Source organism: Rhinatrema bivittatum, unplaced genomic scaffold (assembly GCF_901001135.1).
Source record: "Rhinatrema bivittatum unplaced genomic scaffold, aRhiBiv1.1, whole genome shotgun sequence".
In the NCBI taxonomy this organism is placed as follows: domain Eukaryota; kingdom Metazoa; phylum Chordata; class Amphibia; order Gymnophiona; family Rhinatrematidae; genus Rhinatrema; species Rhinatrema bivittatum.
In genome coordinates this window covers 91,200-107,303 of record NW_021820707.1, presented here as the reverse complement: position 1 = coordinate 107,303, position 16,104 = coordinate 91,200, and the positions used below count along the sequence as shown (strand labels likewise).

General features: G+C 42.5%; 1 protein-coding gene across 2 annotated transcripts in view; it reads left to right on the top strand.

The window, feature by feature from the left end:
* The window catches only part of LOC115081983 (putative methyltransferase DDB_G0268948), a 95,181-nt gene extending 81,018 nt beyond the window's left edge, over positions 1 to 14,163 (top strand). The window contains exons 7-8 of one of the 2 annotated variants that reach the window (XM_029586223.1): positions 2,940 to 3,077; positions 12,874 to 14,163. In XM_029586223.1, the coding sequence (XP_029442083.1) occupies positions 2,940 to 3,077; positions 12,874 to 13,000 (265 nt within the window). In that variant the 3' untranslated portion in view covers positions 13,001 to 14,163. The remainder of the gene's footprint in view (positions 1 to 2,939; positions 3,078 to 12,873) is intronic. The other variant, XM_029586224.1, reaches the window with a different exon arrangement.
* The last annotated feature ends 1,941 nt before the right edge of the window (positions 14,164 to 16,104 follow it).

Below are 16,104 nucleotides of genomic sequence, written 5' to 3'. Positions count from 1 at the left end.
GAGCATACTGTTTAGAGCAGCGGTTCTCAACAGGTGTGTCGCGACACACTAGTGTGTCACCAAGAACACGCAGGTATGTCGCCACACTTCCAGGTCCCCCGCTGACCCAGCTGCTCCCCCTACTCAAGCGAAATAGGTCCTCCGCCCGGGCTTAATGCTGACAGCCTGGGTGGAACAAGGCAGAACAGCTAGAGTCAGCGGCACCGGCATGCTCTCTTCTTCCCACCCCCACCCCCACGGCCCGGAAGAGGAAGTGGTGAGCAGCGGGTGCGTGCATGGGAACTAAAGACCATGCTAGTGCAGGCAGGATCGGCACGAAGAAAAGGAGAGGCGCGGCCTGAAAAATGAGCCGCGCATGTCGGAGTAAGATGAGGAACAATGTTGACCCTCACTACCAATGGGACTCTTTTCTCCGCGAGGGCTGAAATGAAGGAGGCTGCTGCTGCCACTAGTTCGGGGGGGGGGGGGGGGGAGAGTGAGTGAACGAGCAAGCATGTGTGTTTGACATCCTGGGTGCATGTGTGTGTGAGAGCATGTATGTGAATGATTGAGAGCCTGTATATGTGAAAGGAAGTATGTGTGTGATTGAGATACTTTGTGTGTGAGAGATCATGTGTATGATGGTTAAGAGCCTGTGTGTATAAGTAAGAGAAAGCATGTCTGTCTGTGTGAGACTGAGAGCTGGTTTAGATGAAGGAGCATGTGAGTATGTGATTGAGAGCGTGAGCGTGAGAGAAAGAGAGGGAGCATGTTTGTAAGCATGTCAATGATAGTCTGTGTATGAGAGAAAAAGACATGTATGTATGTGATTGAAAGCCTGTGAAAAGATAGGTAGCATGTATGTAAATGTGTAATTAAGAGCTTATATAAGTGAGAGAGAAAAAGCATGTGTATATGTGAGCAATTGAGAGCCAGTGTGAGAGAGAGGAGAAACTTGCAAGCAAACCATCCCTCCTCCTGCTAATTCAAAACAATCTCAGGGCACCTGTATATCAAACATTCCCAGGTATGCAGATTGGTGACGTTTCTTTTTTTCCTTTATTACACTGCATACAGAGACTCTGGCTTGTTGCAGTTTCCAATTCAGTTTTTGTCTGCATGCTTCTAGTTATGCGTTTTGGTCTCTTTATTCTTTGTTAGGTGAGGGTCAGCACATGTCAGGTGAGGTTTTCTGCTGGCATGTAGTTTCTGTGTAGGGCTCTATAGCAGCCTGACTTGGTCCATTTTCCTAATAGGAGATGTATTGGTGGCTTAAAGCCTGGTGTAATATTTTCAGTGTTGCCTTTTCTTAGGTAAGGTGCTTACTGTTTAAGTGCTGCAAATTGGTGATGTTTTGGTGTGGGCTGTTTACTAGTTATGCAATTTCTGTTCAGACAGAATACGTATCTTTTATTCTTAACAATAAAAATAATACTGGACCTTTATTTTTTATTTCCGCCCTGAATTGTAATGAGCAGTGTGTCACACATGTGAGCGTGATCTGTCAGGTGTGTGGTTGAGAACCACTGATTTAGAGGTATCAGCCAGCTCATGTACCTATTTATTGAAATTGATACTTATTTTCTGTGCAAGTTTCTTGTGCATTATACATTGCTCATATGTAGTTTATTTTTGTTTTTTTTGCATCTATTTTTTCCTGTTTCCTCTCATGTTGTAAAATTATTTATAACACTGAGTTGTGTGGCATTATCTTAGGGGTAGATTTTCAGACCGCGCGAATAGGTGTACTTTTGGCGCATCAGGCGCAAGCAAAAGTACGCGGGATTTTAGTAGATACGCGCGGAGCCGTGCGTATCCGCTAAAATCCGGGATCGGCGCGCGCAAGGCTATGGATTCTGTATAGCCGGCGCGCGCCGAGCAGCCTATCTCCATTCCCTCCGAGGCCGCTCCGAAATCGGAGCGGCCTCGGAGGGAACTTTCTTTTGCCCTCCCCTCACCTTCCCCTCCCTTCCCCTACCTAACCCACCCGCCCGGCCCTGTCTACACCCCATCATTACCTTTGTCGGGGGATTTACGCCTCCCTCTGGGAGGCGTAAATCCCCGCGCGCCAGCGGGCCGCTAGCGCGCCGGGACGCGACCTGGGGGCGGGTCCGGAGGGCGCGGACACGCCCCCAAAACGGTGCTGCGCTCTGTCCCGCCCCCCGACACGCCCCCCTCCGAAAACCCCGGGACTTACGCGAGTCCCGGTGCTCTGCGCGCGCCGGTAGGCCTATGTAAAATAGGCTCACCGGCGCGCAGGGCCCTGCTCGCCTAAATCCGCCCGGATTTGGACGGATTTAGGCGAGCAGGGCTCTTAAAATCCGCCCCTTATTGTGTGGTCTGGAAGAGCATTGCCTATAAAATCCCTGATGGGATGTACTAGGATTGGTATTGGGGAGGGGGAATGTTTCACCCCCCCCCCCCCCCCCCCCAGGTTTCAGGACCTGCACTGTTAATAAAATTGTTACTTTTAGGGTTGGCCTTCCCTTCCTTGTAGCGGGGTAAATCTAACTACCTCAGTGAGGGTCACACAAGATAAATGGTTCTTCCATAAAAGCCAAGCCACTAGTTGTACAATAAAGTACACAGACAGGCAGCAAAACTAAAATGAAGATATAGCAACAATTTAACCTCCCTTTGCACCCAATAATTTACAATAACAAGAAGTATAAATATGTGGCTATGTCCTAAATTTGCTCCTATGCCACTAATTCTCTGTTCTTTTACCCAAGTTCAAATTTGGTCATTTAGCCTCTACTTTTAGGTAAGTTTTAGATTAGAGAGATAACATCAGCTGTCTACTACAAACTTACAAGATGTTATAACTGACAAAACTAACTCCTACTGCACTTACTAATCTATTTGAAAGCAGTCACAAACTTTGTACTAGGCATGCTACAGAAATGATCTATAATGAGCTGTAAATGGATAATTTTCCATTTCATTTTCTCATTTTGCAGATTAGACAACGTAGTTCTTAATGTTTCCATGTCAGTAAGAGATCTGATGGGTTTTACCCAGTCCCTTGGTATGTACCAAACCTTCCTGCAAACTGACATGAAGGCAGCAAAAGAGCTTATACGAAAAACAGAACAAAGGTAAAAAAAATAATAATTGAAAAATCATACCATGAACTTTTTTTTTTTTTTTTTTTTTTTTTAATGAAGAGCAGATTTCTTGGGATCACAAGCACAGATCTATGGTTAAATCTTTTTATTTATTTCCAACTTACTATCAATCTGGCAGAAACTCTGATGAGATGACAAAAAGAATGGAGTTTGCCACTAGTCAGCTGCATAGCCATCAAGTTTTGGAAGGATTTCTTTCACTCTGTGTGACCCCGCTTTCTTTGCTGATACCCTCAGATGGTTTCATGCTCTGGGAGATAATCCTATCATTTTGGGAGGAGACTTGAACATGGTTTTTGACCCTGGTATGGACAGAGCTCATTGTGCTGCAGGTGACCAATTTGTAAGTCACAATGGAGTCCCCCTACTTTGTGATCGCCTGGGCCTTTTGGATGCGTGGAAAATCCTGCACCCTTTGGAGCGGGATTTTACACATCTCCTGCATGCATGCTACTGAGTCCTGGATTGATTATTTGTTAATCTCTGGGAAGATTTTTTCTAAGGTCACTCAAGCAACTATTGGCCCCCTGGAGATATCAGACCAAGTCCTTATATGGGTGGATGTCCGATGGACTTTGGTAGGTTCTGAGAGAAGGAGGTGGAGATTCCCTGCCCAGTTTATCGAGATAAGGGATTTCAGGCATTTCTACAACAAAATTGGCAAGATTTTCATGACATAATAAGGGGCATATGGATGATCCTGTCCTTTATTGGGAGACAGCTAAGGCTGTTATCAGGGAAGACATTATAGCTTGCTTGAGCTGGAGGAAAAAAGATTTAGATAAGAGAATCATTAAATTAGAAAATCTGATTCGACAAGATTGATTGTTAATAGAGGGATCACCTACAGCCAAGGATAAAGCCAATTATATTGCTTCACAGGTTGCTCTGAATTCTCATCTTCACCAGAGAGCGCAAAAATTAATGTTTTACTATAAATACCAATAGCATAAATCTGGTAATAAACCTGGTAAACTTTTTGGCTTCTTTGGTCAAGCGCAGAGAAGGAGCTAAATTCATAGTGGCCCTACAAGACCTTCAAGGTAATATAGTGAATTCTAAAGAGGGGCTTCAGAAGGTATTATGAGATTATTTCCATTCCATATATGCCAAGGATGTTCCCGATTATGGATAAGCAAAATAAGTATTTCAAAAACTTACTCTTACCTCAGTTAATGGCATCTGAGCTGGAGGCATTAAATAGCCCTTACAGGCTTTGGAGATACAGGCTCAAATAAGGAGAGCTGCTCTATATAAAGCCCAGGTCCGGGGGGATTTTACAAACTGTTATGTGAACAAGTTGCCTTGCTTCTACAAGCCATGTTTACTCAACTGGTGGAGCAACAAAGGTTCACTTTCAATACAAATAAGGCATTGATCTCTCTTTTGCCTAAAAAATAAGGTAAAGATCTGTTATCCCCAGCATCATATAGGCTGATTTCACTACCTAATTTTTATCTAATACTTCTGGCAAAACTTTTCACAGATCATTTAGCTCTATTCTTGCCAACTCTTGTGGCTGAACATCAGCTGGGTTTTGTGCGGGGATGACATTCAGCCTTTAATGTTAAGAAAGATGTGGTCCTGTCATATTGTCAATAGATCTTCCATCTCTACTAATTAGCTTTGACACAGAAAAAGCTTTTGACCATGTTGATTGGAATATTGGCTTTTTGTTTTGGGAATGTTTGGGATCTTAAGTCTTTTTTGTAAGGTGGGGCAAATACTATACTCTCATCCCAAGGTACTAATTATGATCAATGGGCAGACTACTGAGGAGTTTTAGATCGAGGGGCACGCATGCCCCAAGGATGTCTTTTTTTTTTTTTCCCCCTTTATTGTTCATTTTAGCCTTAGAACCTTTATTGTAATTAGTCCAGGCTAATGAAGTGATAATGGGAATCCCAATTAAAGGAAAAATTTTAAAATTGTAGCCTTTGTCAATGACTTGCTTGTCCGTCTCTCAAACCCCTATGTATCCTTGTTGTTAAATGAATTTTTACATTATGGATCCTTTTCTAGTTTTAAGCTTAACAGAGATAAGTCAGAGGCATTAGTGTCTTCTCCCACAGTAAAGGCAATATGGGGCAATGCTTTTCCAATTAAATGAGCACAGGAATCTTTTAATTACCTGGGTACAGTTCTCATGCTAGACCTGGCTCTGTTTTATGATTTAAATGTTATCCTATCTGTTGAAGTGTATGAAAGATAAGTTGTTATGGAACTTTTCTGGTTTTCATTGTCTAGGAAAATTAATCTCTTTAAAATAGTTTTATGCCCACAGTGGCTTTATGTATTGCAAGTGTATTGCCATTTTATTGTCAAAAAAGGGATATCAAACTGGGATATGCTATGCTTCCTAGAATTCTGTGGTGGGGATGTGGAAAGAGGGGCTTGGCTATTCTTGAATTGAAGACTATAACATGGCTTGTGTGCTGAGGCATTTAAAAGATTGGCTCTTTGATACTTCGGTTTCTCCTGTCTCTTTGATATACTTTACATGAGGCAGGCACTGCTCTCCCAGTGCATTTAAAGAGGAATTGGATAATAATTTCTATATGGCAAGCTTGGTGCTATCTCTGCGATCAGTTTCACCATAGTTATACAAAATCAGTTTTCATGCCATTACAAGGTAATCTGTCCTTTACTCCTGGGATGCAAACAAAAGCCTTTCTTGACTGGGCGTGATGTGGGGTATATCATATCGTACGCATGGTGGATGCTGACGGGATGAGTATCTCCCGCCACGAGATGGAAAATCAATATAGGATGGATGTGAGGCAGTATTTCACTTATAACCAACTCCAACACTATATACCGTCTCTTCCCAGCACAAATTTGGTGGAAAGTTTCAAATTACAGGTTGAGGAAAGGGAAAAAATTGATGAAAGGGAAAAAAAAAGGGTGTTTATAGATTATATAAAGTTATGCTGGCCCTTTGAAGTGTTAATAAATATGGTAATTTGTCAGCCAAGTTGAGAGCAGAATTGTCTATTTCCCTAGAGAAGAAGTATATAAATCTTATTTGTCATGAATTCCATAATTGGTGGGTAATGCTGTTCTGAGAGAGAGAGAGAGAAACAAAATATAAATTTGATATGAGCATATTTATCCCCAGTTCGATTGTTTATGTGATTGAGAGAGGAAGGGGTGTGTGTGTATGTAAGTATGTATGTAAGTAAGAGACTGGGAGCATGTGTGTATATGGGCATGAGGGTGTGTGTTTGTGTGTGAGAGAGGGAATCTGTAAACAAGACTGCTATCCTGCATCATCGGCAATTACATGCATAAGGAGAACCAATCACAATAGAGCTTTACCATACCAAATGAAATAAGTAAAAATTGCCATCTGGTATGTCAAAAAATTAAATAAAGTGCAGATGTTGTAAAAATGTACAAATATGTTCTGCTGCTTTGGCGAAAACAGAAACATCACCATAAAATCAAGAAGAATAAAACAATCATAATAGTAAAACTATGCTAATAAAAAGAATGCATATTTCAAAACAGTTGATGAATAGAATATCCAATAATTAAAAATTCATATAAAATTTTAAAAAATTTCCCAAACATTATTAAAACATTTCAAAACAGCAGATACATCAGACATCCAACAATTAAAAGCAATAATGATAAAAAAATCCACTGCTCTTAAATAAATAAAATACCTCAGAACTTTTGATTCCAGAAATCCTGAGATAGTCAGGAGTGGGGGATGTTCACAGACTTTCTCCTCTTGCTCTCATATACACACATACTCTAATACACACACACTCTCATACACTCACTGATGCACAAACACACAGCACTTACACAAACACGGTCACATTCTCACAGAAACACACATTGCCATGTTCAGTGACTCATACACAAAAATGCTCAGGCGTGCACACAAAATCATACACGCTCTAAGTTATGCACACACACTTGCTCACACTTTCACTAACACATACGCTCAAGTCATACATACTTTCTACATGCTCACTAACACATGCAAATGCTCAGTCTCACACACACATTTTCTCACACATGCACACTGAGTTACACACTGTCACTCACATATAGTCACACAAACTCACACACTCACTGACTTACACAGACTCTGACTGGAACACTCACACACATTTTCTCCCCTCCCCCCAAAATGCAGAAGGAGCAGCAGCTGCCTAGTATTAAAAAAAAAAAGTTTTTACTCACATCGGTGGTTAGGGGGATCCAGGCAAAGCATGGTCCCAGTGGTCTGGCTGGCTGCCTGTTGCTGCAGGGAGGAGGTGTCCCTTGCCTTAGGAAGGAGCAGGCTATAAGACCTCGACACTCTAGTCTTTTATTTTTTCTGCTGCGGCCCAAGGATGAGGGGGCCCCCAGGCCAAGTAGCAAAAGGCATGGAGCAAGCAGTGAGACAGCAGTGGGAGGCCTATAGCCCATCTCTCGCAGGGAGAGACAGAACCTGAGCTGGTGAGGGGAGGCAGCTGCACTATTTGTTGGCTCTATGGTTAAAGATTAGAGAGTGAATCAGAGACCGCAGAAAGCGGAGGACTAGGAAAAGTCAATGAGGAAGAGCCTCTGTGGAGGATCCCACTGTGGGAGAAGTGTGACTGAGGGCCCATTGTTGGTCACAGTGGCCCCTCAGGCATGGGCCACTGTGACCAACACTAACCACGTCATTGGCTGGACTAGCCCATCTGGGCATCACCGAAGCTCTGCTAGGCCAATCTGTCTCTGGGGGCAACTCAGAGCCAGCATCAAGAAATATTTCATCATGGAGAGGGTGGTGGATGCCTGGAATGCCCTCCCGAAAGAAATTGTGAGGACGAGAACAGTAAGTAAATTTTAAAAGGGCATGAGATAAACATTGCATATCCCTAAAGGCTTGAGGTTGATAATAAAGAAAAAGGTAACCTATGTTAGTGTAACATTTCTGCATGGGGTAACCTGCACATAATAGCAGCTTACAGAACACATGAGGGTGGACTGCATGGCATGGCAATTACTGCCTTTAACAGAACACATGGTGTAACCTGCATGATGTAGCAGTTACTACTATAAACCACTTGCTGGGCAGGCTGGATAGACTTTAGCTGCAGTCATTGCTGTTTGTATGTTACTATATTTATTTCTAAATATATAACCAAAACCTCTTCTGGCGGGAAAAACTACCAATCAGAAATATATATAAGGATTTCCCACTTTGTATAGAACAATTACTATTTTCGTTTTTTATTTTTTAGCAGCCTTCATATGGCACTAGGTTCCCGAACCCAATCAGAGCTGAGTCAGCTTCTTAGTGCAGTCTGGTTTAATCATTAGTTGCTGCAAAAGATAAAGTTAGAATGATTCTTAACTTTAGAATTGCTGTATGCTGCCGCGGTGAACACTAGATTTCAAAGTGCTCGCCTTGTGCCACGATGTATTGTAGTTGAAGTCAAGGTCCCTTTCAGGTACGTGGATGTGTACCCCAGCCGGGGCTACCAATTTAAACATCCTGCACTGGGGTCCCTTTCACGTCCTCTTTCGCCGCTCGCTGTCTCAACGTCTGACTCTGCAGGGTTTCTGATCACCATCCTTCTTCAGGGGTGCAGCAAGCTAATGAAGAGTGGCAAATCTTTTAAATACTGTAAAAAAATACTTGCATGGCATCATGTTATAAACGGCAGACACTTATGGCATGAATGTCATTGATCCTCAAGACATCGTAACTGTAACAATTCTATTCTTAAAGGCACACAACATATGGATTCAAAAACACAAAGCATGATTCTTAATGTTGAACTGCTTACAACTCTGTGTTTTAACTTCAGCGCAAGGAAAAATAATAATCTTCCCGTCCAAACGGGGATCACTACTGCGTCTGACGTGCGCGGTGCATGCGCTGTCCCTTTAAACTCAAAAAAGCCCGCGAAATCTCGGGGTTGATTTCTATCATTTGTGGAGATTATCACACTTGTTTATTTTAAATGAATGATTTGACAACAGGAAAGTACCGCCTTGTATTGATGATAGGAGACATTTACCATCAAATGACTATAGTATTTGTAAATGCTGATAATCAAAAAAATGTGTTTTTCTTGTGTGCCATACTGAATCTATTTTTAAAGACACTCTTCTTATGAATTCTGATTCAAAAGGCAAGATAGATAATGATGCACTCTATGCCAACTCTGTATCAGCTTGCCAACTTGGTATTTAGCATCAGCGCAAAGGAGAGGGAACTTCCTATGCAAACGGGTATCACTACTGCGTCTAACATGCGCAGTACACACAATGTATTTAAAAGATGTATGGTTTCCTCATGACATTGTGTACCATTCTATCTTTTCATTCAGACCTACTGGTTCCACTGTTTGTAATTTGAAAATCCAATAATTCTCTCTGTAATTAAGTTTGATTTTACGATCCCCTCCTCTTTTAAACACAGGGATGTTTTCTAAAATTGTCCATTTAAATTCTGCAAATGTATGCTTTTTTTTTTTTTTTTAGAATGCTGTGTGGTACTATTGGAGCCTTCATATCTTTGGTATTTAGGCAGCTTCGATGTTCTATGAGTCTTACACTCATTCTCCTCGAAGTACGTCCTATGTAAATTCTGGGACATGGGCATTGCAAGGCATATACAACATGGTCAGTGTTACAATCTGTATTCTTTTTGCGTTTGACCATGTTTCCCGAAACTGGATCTTGCCATATTAAACCAGGTACAGTGGTGTTGCAAAAGTCACATTTCCCACACCCTTGATGTCCATGTACCTCTATCTCTGAATGGCCATCTGGAATGGCCGCTCTCACCACATGTTGTTTTATATTGGTTCCTCTTGAGTATGAAAACATTGGAGTCTGGTTAAAAATGGAATGTGTCTGTAAGACATGCCAATTGTCTTGAATAATCTCTTTGATTTTTTTTGTAAGGTTACTATGTTTCAGCACACATACAATTCTTTCAATTTGTGAATGTGTTTTATACTGGAGCAACTGGTCTCTATCTGAGTATTTGGCTCCGATAAATGCTTTTTTAATTACTCGTCCGGGGTATCCTCTCTGTTGGAATCTGGAGGATAATTGTCATGCCTGATCCAAAAAGTCTTCTTTTCGAGTACAAATCCTTCATGCTCTGAAAAATTGACAGACAGGAAGGCCATTTTTAAAATGGGTCGGATGATGGCTCTCAAAATGCAATAGGTTGTTCTTGTCTGTCTGTTTCCGGTATAGTGTGGTCTCCAGGGTATCACCTACTCATTGAATTTAGATGTCCAAGAAAGACAATGTCTCTTGGTGATAAGTGATAGTAAATTTGAGATTTGGATCGACCCAATTAAGCCAGTTGTAGAACTCCATGAGTGTCTGTTCTGTATTCACCCAAATCAAAAGATGTTGTTGAAAGTCTTACGTATTGAAAATATATAGATGGATACACATAGGTTTCTTCAAATTTTGCAACATACAAATTTGCCACATTGGGGGCTACTGGAGAGCCCATGGCAACTCCATGTTTTTGCAGGAATATGTCTTGTCCAAAATAGAAAAAATTATATTTAAGTACAAGTTCTGCAAATTGGATAAGGAACCTCTGATGGAATGCGTTGTGGTTTGGCATGTCTTTCAAGACACTCGCTGACTATATCTAATGCCTCTTGTTGAGGAATATTCATGTACAGTGCTTCCACATCCAAGGAAACCAGAAAAGCTTCTGAGGGCAAAGGATCAATAGATGCCAGATTCCTTAGCATGAGTGCTATATCTTGAATATAAGACGCAGCTTCTTGTACATACGGCTGACAAAAAATGTCAATCAACTTGGCCAGGATTTCTAATATTGATCCATTAGCAGATACTATGGGCCTATATAGGGGATGATCTAATGTTTTATGTATCTTCAGCACTCCATATATTATAAGGGCCCAAGGGAACTGAACTTGAAGAAATTTTAGTTCCTTATTTGTTAGAAAACCCTTGCTTCTTGCTTGTTGTAAAATGGATTAGATTTTGTTTTGCAGCTCCTATGTAGGATCAAAATCTATTTTCTGGTAGTACTTCTCATTGTTCAATTGGTGCTGTAACTAAATTTTAGTCATTTGTGTTCATGATGACAACCGCTCCTCCTTTGTCTGCTGGCTTGATGATTTGTGTATTTGCAGACAAGGATTTAAGTGCTGCTTTTCAGATGTAGAAAGGTTATAGAATGTGTGTTATGTGTAGTTCTTGAGATAGGGCCTGTAAAACTAAATTCTGAAAGGCTTTTATCTGCATGTCTATTGGTCCTGGAGGCATCCAATGAGATTTGTTCTTTACAATGGACATATCTATTACTCCTTCAGTGGACAAAGGAGGAGCGGTCGTCATCATGAACACAAATGACTATAAAATGGAGTTATAGCAACTATAGTCATTTGACGGTAAATGTCTCCTCTATCATCAATACAAGGCGGTACTTTCCTGTTGTCAAATCATTCATTTAAAATAAATAAGTGCGATAATCTCCACAAATGATAGAAATCAACCCCGAGATTTTGCGGGCTTTTTTGAGTTTAAAGGGACAGCGCATGCACCGCGCATGCCAGACGCAGTAGTGATCCCCATTTGGACGGGAAGATTGTTATTTTTCCTTGCGCTGAAGTTAAACACAGAGTTGGTAAGCAGTTCAACATTAAGAATCATACTTTGTGTTTTTAAATCCATACGTTGTGTGCCTTTTAAGAATAGAATTGTTACAGTTACGATGTCTTGAGGATCAATGACATTCATGCCATAAGTGTCTGCCGTTTATAACATGATGCCATGCAAGTATGTTTTACAGTATTTAAAAGATTTTCCGCTCTTCATTAGCTTGCTGCACCCCTGAAGAAGGACGGTGGTCCAAAACCCTGTAGAGTCAGGCGTTGAGACAGCGAGCAGCGAAAGAGGACGTGAAAGGGACCCCAGTATAGGACGTTCAAATTGGTAGCCCAGGCTGGGGTACACATCCACGAACCTGAAAGGGACCTTAACTTCAACTACAATTCATCGTGGCATAAGGTGAGCACTTTGAAATCTAGTGTTCACCGCAGCAGCATACAGCAATTCTAAAGTTAAGTATCATACTAACTTTATCTTTTGCAGCAACCAATGATTAAACCAGACTGCACTAAGAAGCTGACTCAGCTCTGATAGGTTACCCGTTAAACCCATTGGGAACCTATGTGCCATATGAATGTTGCTAAAAAATAAAAATCAAAAATAGTAATTGTTCTATACACAGTGGGAAGTCCTACTATATTTATTTCTGCAGTCATGCTAGCAAATTTGTAAAGAGGGACAAGTTGAGAAAGACATGAAGACAACTAACTGGCATATCTGATTCGATACAGATGGGGCAGAGATACCTTAAGATTCAGAGCATGGAGTTTGGATGCTATTGCTTTTAGCTGAGAGAGAGGTCCCAGATTCATTCCAAACTATTTTGCTTTCCAGTACCTGTACCGATAATTACTGTTCAGTTCATGGATACTATGGTGTCTTTGCAATAATTATAGACTAAACATTGTGGTAAAATGTACATTTTAGTAATACATTATATCTAAACAAACCTTGGGTGACATAACATAAGTGAGAATCATGGCTTTGGTGTAATCTCTCCTTAGCAGTAGATCGTTTCTATTTCAGGCAGGCATTTTGTGATATCTAAAATGACTAGCCTTAAAAAAAAAAAAAAAAAAAAAAAAAAAAAAAAAAAAAGCTACATACAGCATAAACATGGTCCTTTATCTTGGCTCTCTGTTTTTTCTTCTAATTGCAGATTCCTAGAGATAATGGGTGTTTCTTCCAATGAAACCAACGTGGAACTCTCGATAAAGCATTATGGTATTCTTGCCTGTAAACCCTCACAAGGAAGGTCTTCTTGTGCAAAACCTCTAATAGGATGAGGGAAGGGACTATCTGTTCAAAAGAGTCCGGCTCATCATGGATCTCATCACCTTCAGTATTGACAATATAGCAGGCTTCAGGTCCTGGAAACTATTAGGATTGAACAGAAATGAACATCCTATGGTAAAAGAAGTTGTAATGAACTACTTTTAAAGAGTAACTAAATCATGGAAAAGTTTATTTTGATAATCACATTTTTTTATTCTTGTGATATATGTCACTCTAGCAGAAGCCATTGAGTTGTCAACTCATTAAATATTATTTATATATCTATCTACTATATCTATATATATATATATATATATATATGACAATTCAAGGGATTTGATTGGGGGAATCTATGGGGATTTTCCTACATAAACAGAACACTAACACTTCATAGTTCAATGAATAGACAATAGGACCAGATGTACTAAAATGTTGTTCCCATTTTGTGTCTGTGGAAAACATTTGCAGTACATCTGGACTAATGGTAGATCTGATGCTATTGAAAGGAATTTCACAACTTTTCAGATCTATGGATCATGTAAGCCCCTTTCTCAGGTCCCTCCCTGTAGAAGGTTGGGGGACCACCTTCAGATGCTGCAGAGGAGAGGGCAAAAGCTAACTGCAACTTCAGATCAAACTTCTCCAATGGAGAGCCAGTGAAAGAAGCTTCAAGGCTCAAGGGGATCACCACAGAATCTCTCAATAAAAAATTCCTCACACAGTGGGTTGTTCCACAAGACAAATGTACCTTACTGAATTCAAAAATTAAGTAAACCAATACAGAAATCCAAAAAATACAAGAAACAGTTTTTCACCAAAATCAATAGACAGACTGACCCAAGTAATCAGTAGAGAAAAATCACAAGAAGTCAATTTCATATGCTGCTTGAGTAAAATAAGTGGGATTTAAATTTTTGATAGTTCTCCAGGCTCCTTTCCTCCCAATAACTTGGTCTGAACCCAGAACCTTTCTTTCTCTTCCCCTGATAGCAGCGGGTATTTCTATACCTGGTTATTGTAATCAGCCACATGGATGAGTCTCCTTTCCCAGTGGACTAGGAAAAGTTAGAGATGTGAATCAGAACCGGAATTGGTTCTGATTCCGGTTCCGATTCACATCGTGGGTTTTTTTTCTTCCGGCCCGATCGCGGTTTTGTTTATTGGCTGCGCCCGAGCCGATAAACAAAAAACCCACCCCGACCCTTTAAAACTAATCCCTTAGCTTCCCCCACCCTCCCGACACGCTCCCCCCCCCCCCCCCCCAAAAAAAAAACTTTTTACAGGTACCTGGTGGTCCGGTGAGGGTCCCAGGAGCGATTTCCCGCTCCCGGGCTGTTGGCTGCCACTAATCAAAATGGCACCGATGGCCTTTGCCCTTACCATGTGACAGGGTATCCGTGCCATTGGCCGGCCCCTGTCACATGGTAGGAGCACTGGATGGCCCGCGCCATTTTTAAATATGGCGCCGGCCATCCAGTGCTCAGGTCTGGCAAAATGCATCCGATGACACCTGGTATGACAGTTAATTGTATTATTATCCTATGAGAATTATTGGTTAAGACATTCAAGACTAGATGTACTATTCTTGAATGTGGAATATATGGTTTGTTGATCAAGAGGACCTATTGCCAGGGTGTGTAGATGTACGTGTGGCTGAGACTGTGATTTCTAATTGACTTTATTTTCTGTATTGAAAGTGCATTGAACAAACGTGTACCCTTGTGTGATTTTCCGATACAGTCAATTTTTACCAGTAAAGGATTTTATTTTGAACACTTACAGTGGTGGTATGTGTGTTTCCTACTGGATTGTTGCTAAAGATTTCCAGAAAAACCCTAAGGGCCTAGAAAGACTTGTCCTTGTCCCCTTGCAGGGGAAGAACCAGCAAAAATGGTAGTTGGCATGGCCCATGATCTCCCACTTTGAAAGCCCCTGTCACCGAGGAGAAGTTGGGGCCAATGGCTGTATACTCTATACACCCCTGAAACTTGCCATTGCTGCAATTTTTCTCAATCTAACCTATGGTGAAGGTGTGAATCCCCTTGAATAATTCCACCCAGGAAAGCGAAGCAGGTTCTAGCCTTAAGGGCACCAGGTCTCCAGGGTTCCCTGGCTGCTCACCGCGGCCTGCTAGGTCTGGGGTGTTCCCTGAGGAACTGGCAATTAATCTGGGCTGGGACCGGCCCTGGCCCGGGACTCCCAGGGCCTCCTCACATTGGGCACATGGGGAGTCAGCTTCCTCGCTCTGGGGTAGATTTTCAAATAGCGCGAATTGGCTTACTTTTGCTGGCGCATCAGGCGCCAGCAAAAGTAAGCTGGATTTTAGTAGATACGCGCGGAGCCGCGCGTATCTGCTAAAAACCTGGATCGGCGCACGCAAGGCTATTGATTATGTATAGCCGGCGCGCGCCGAGCCGCGCAGCCTACCCCCGTTCCCTCCAAGGCCGCTCCGAAATCGGAGCGGCCTCGGAGGGAACTTCCTTTTGCCCTCCCCTCACCTTCCCCTCCCTTCCCCTACCTAACCCACCCACCCGGCCCTGTCTAAGCCCCCCCCTTACCTTTGTCGGGATTTACGCCTCCTAGAGGGAGGCGTAAATCCCTGCGCGCCAGCGGGCCTCTTGCGCGCCGGGACGCGACCTGGGGGTGGGTACGGAGGGTGCGGCCACGCCCCTGGACCGCCCCGGGCCGTAGCCACGCCCCCGTACCCACCCCCAAAACGCTGCCGACACGCCCCCTAAACGCCGCGATGACCGGGCACGCCCCCGACACGCCCCCCTCGGAGAACCCCGGGACTTACGCGAGTCCCGGGGCTCTGCGCGCGCTGGTAGGCCTATGTAAAATAGGCTCACCAGCACGCAGGGCCCTGCTCGCCTAAATCCGCCCGGATTTGGGCGGATTTAGGCGAGCAGGGCTCTGAAAATCCGCCCCTCTGTGAGGCTCTGAGGTGGCATGCTGAGCAGAGGCCTAGAGCTCTTATGCCTGATTCTGGAGGTGCCAGCTCTGCGGACGCATGGGCTCTCATAAGCTCCATTGCGTCTGTTATCTTTATGCTCCGGTGTGCTCCCAGCCGAAAGTATGCGCCTTATAATATGCGCGAAGACGTGCGCCTATGAAC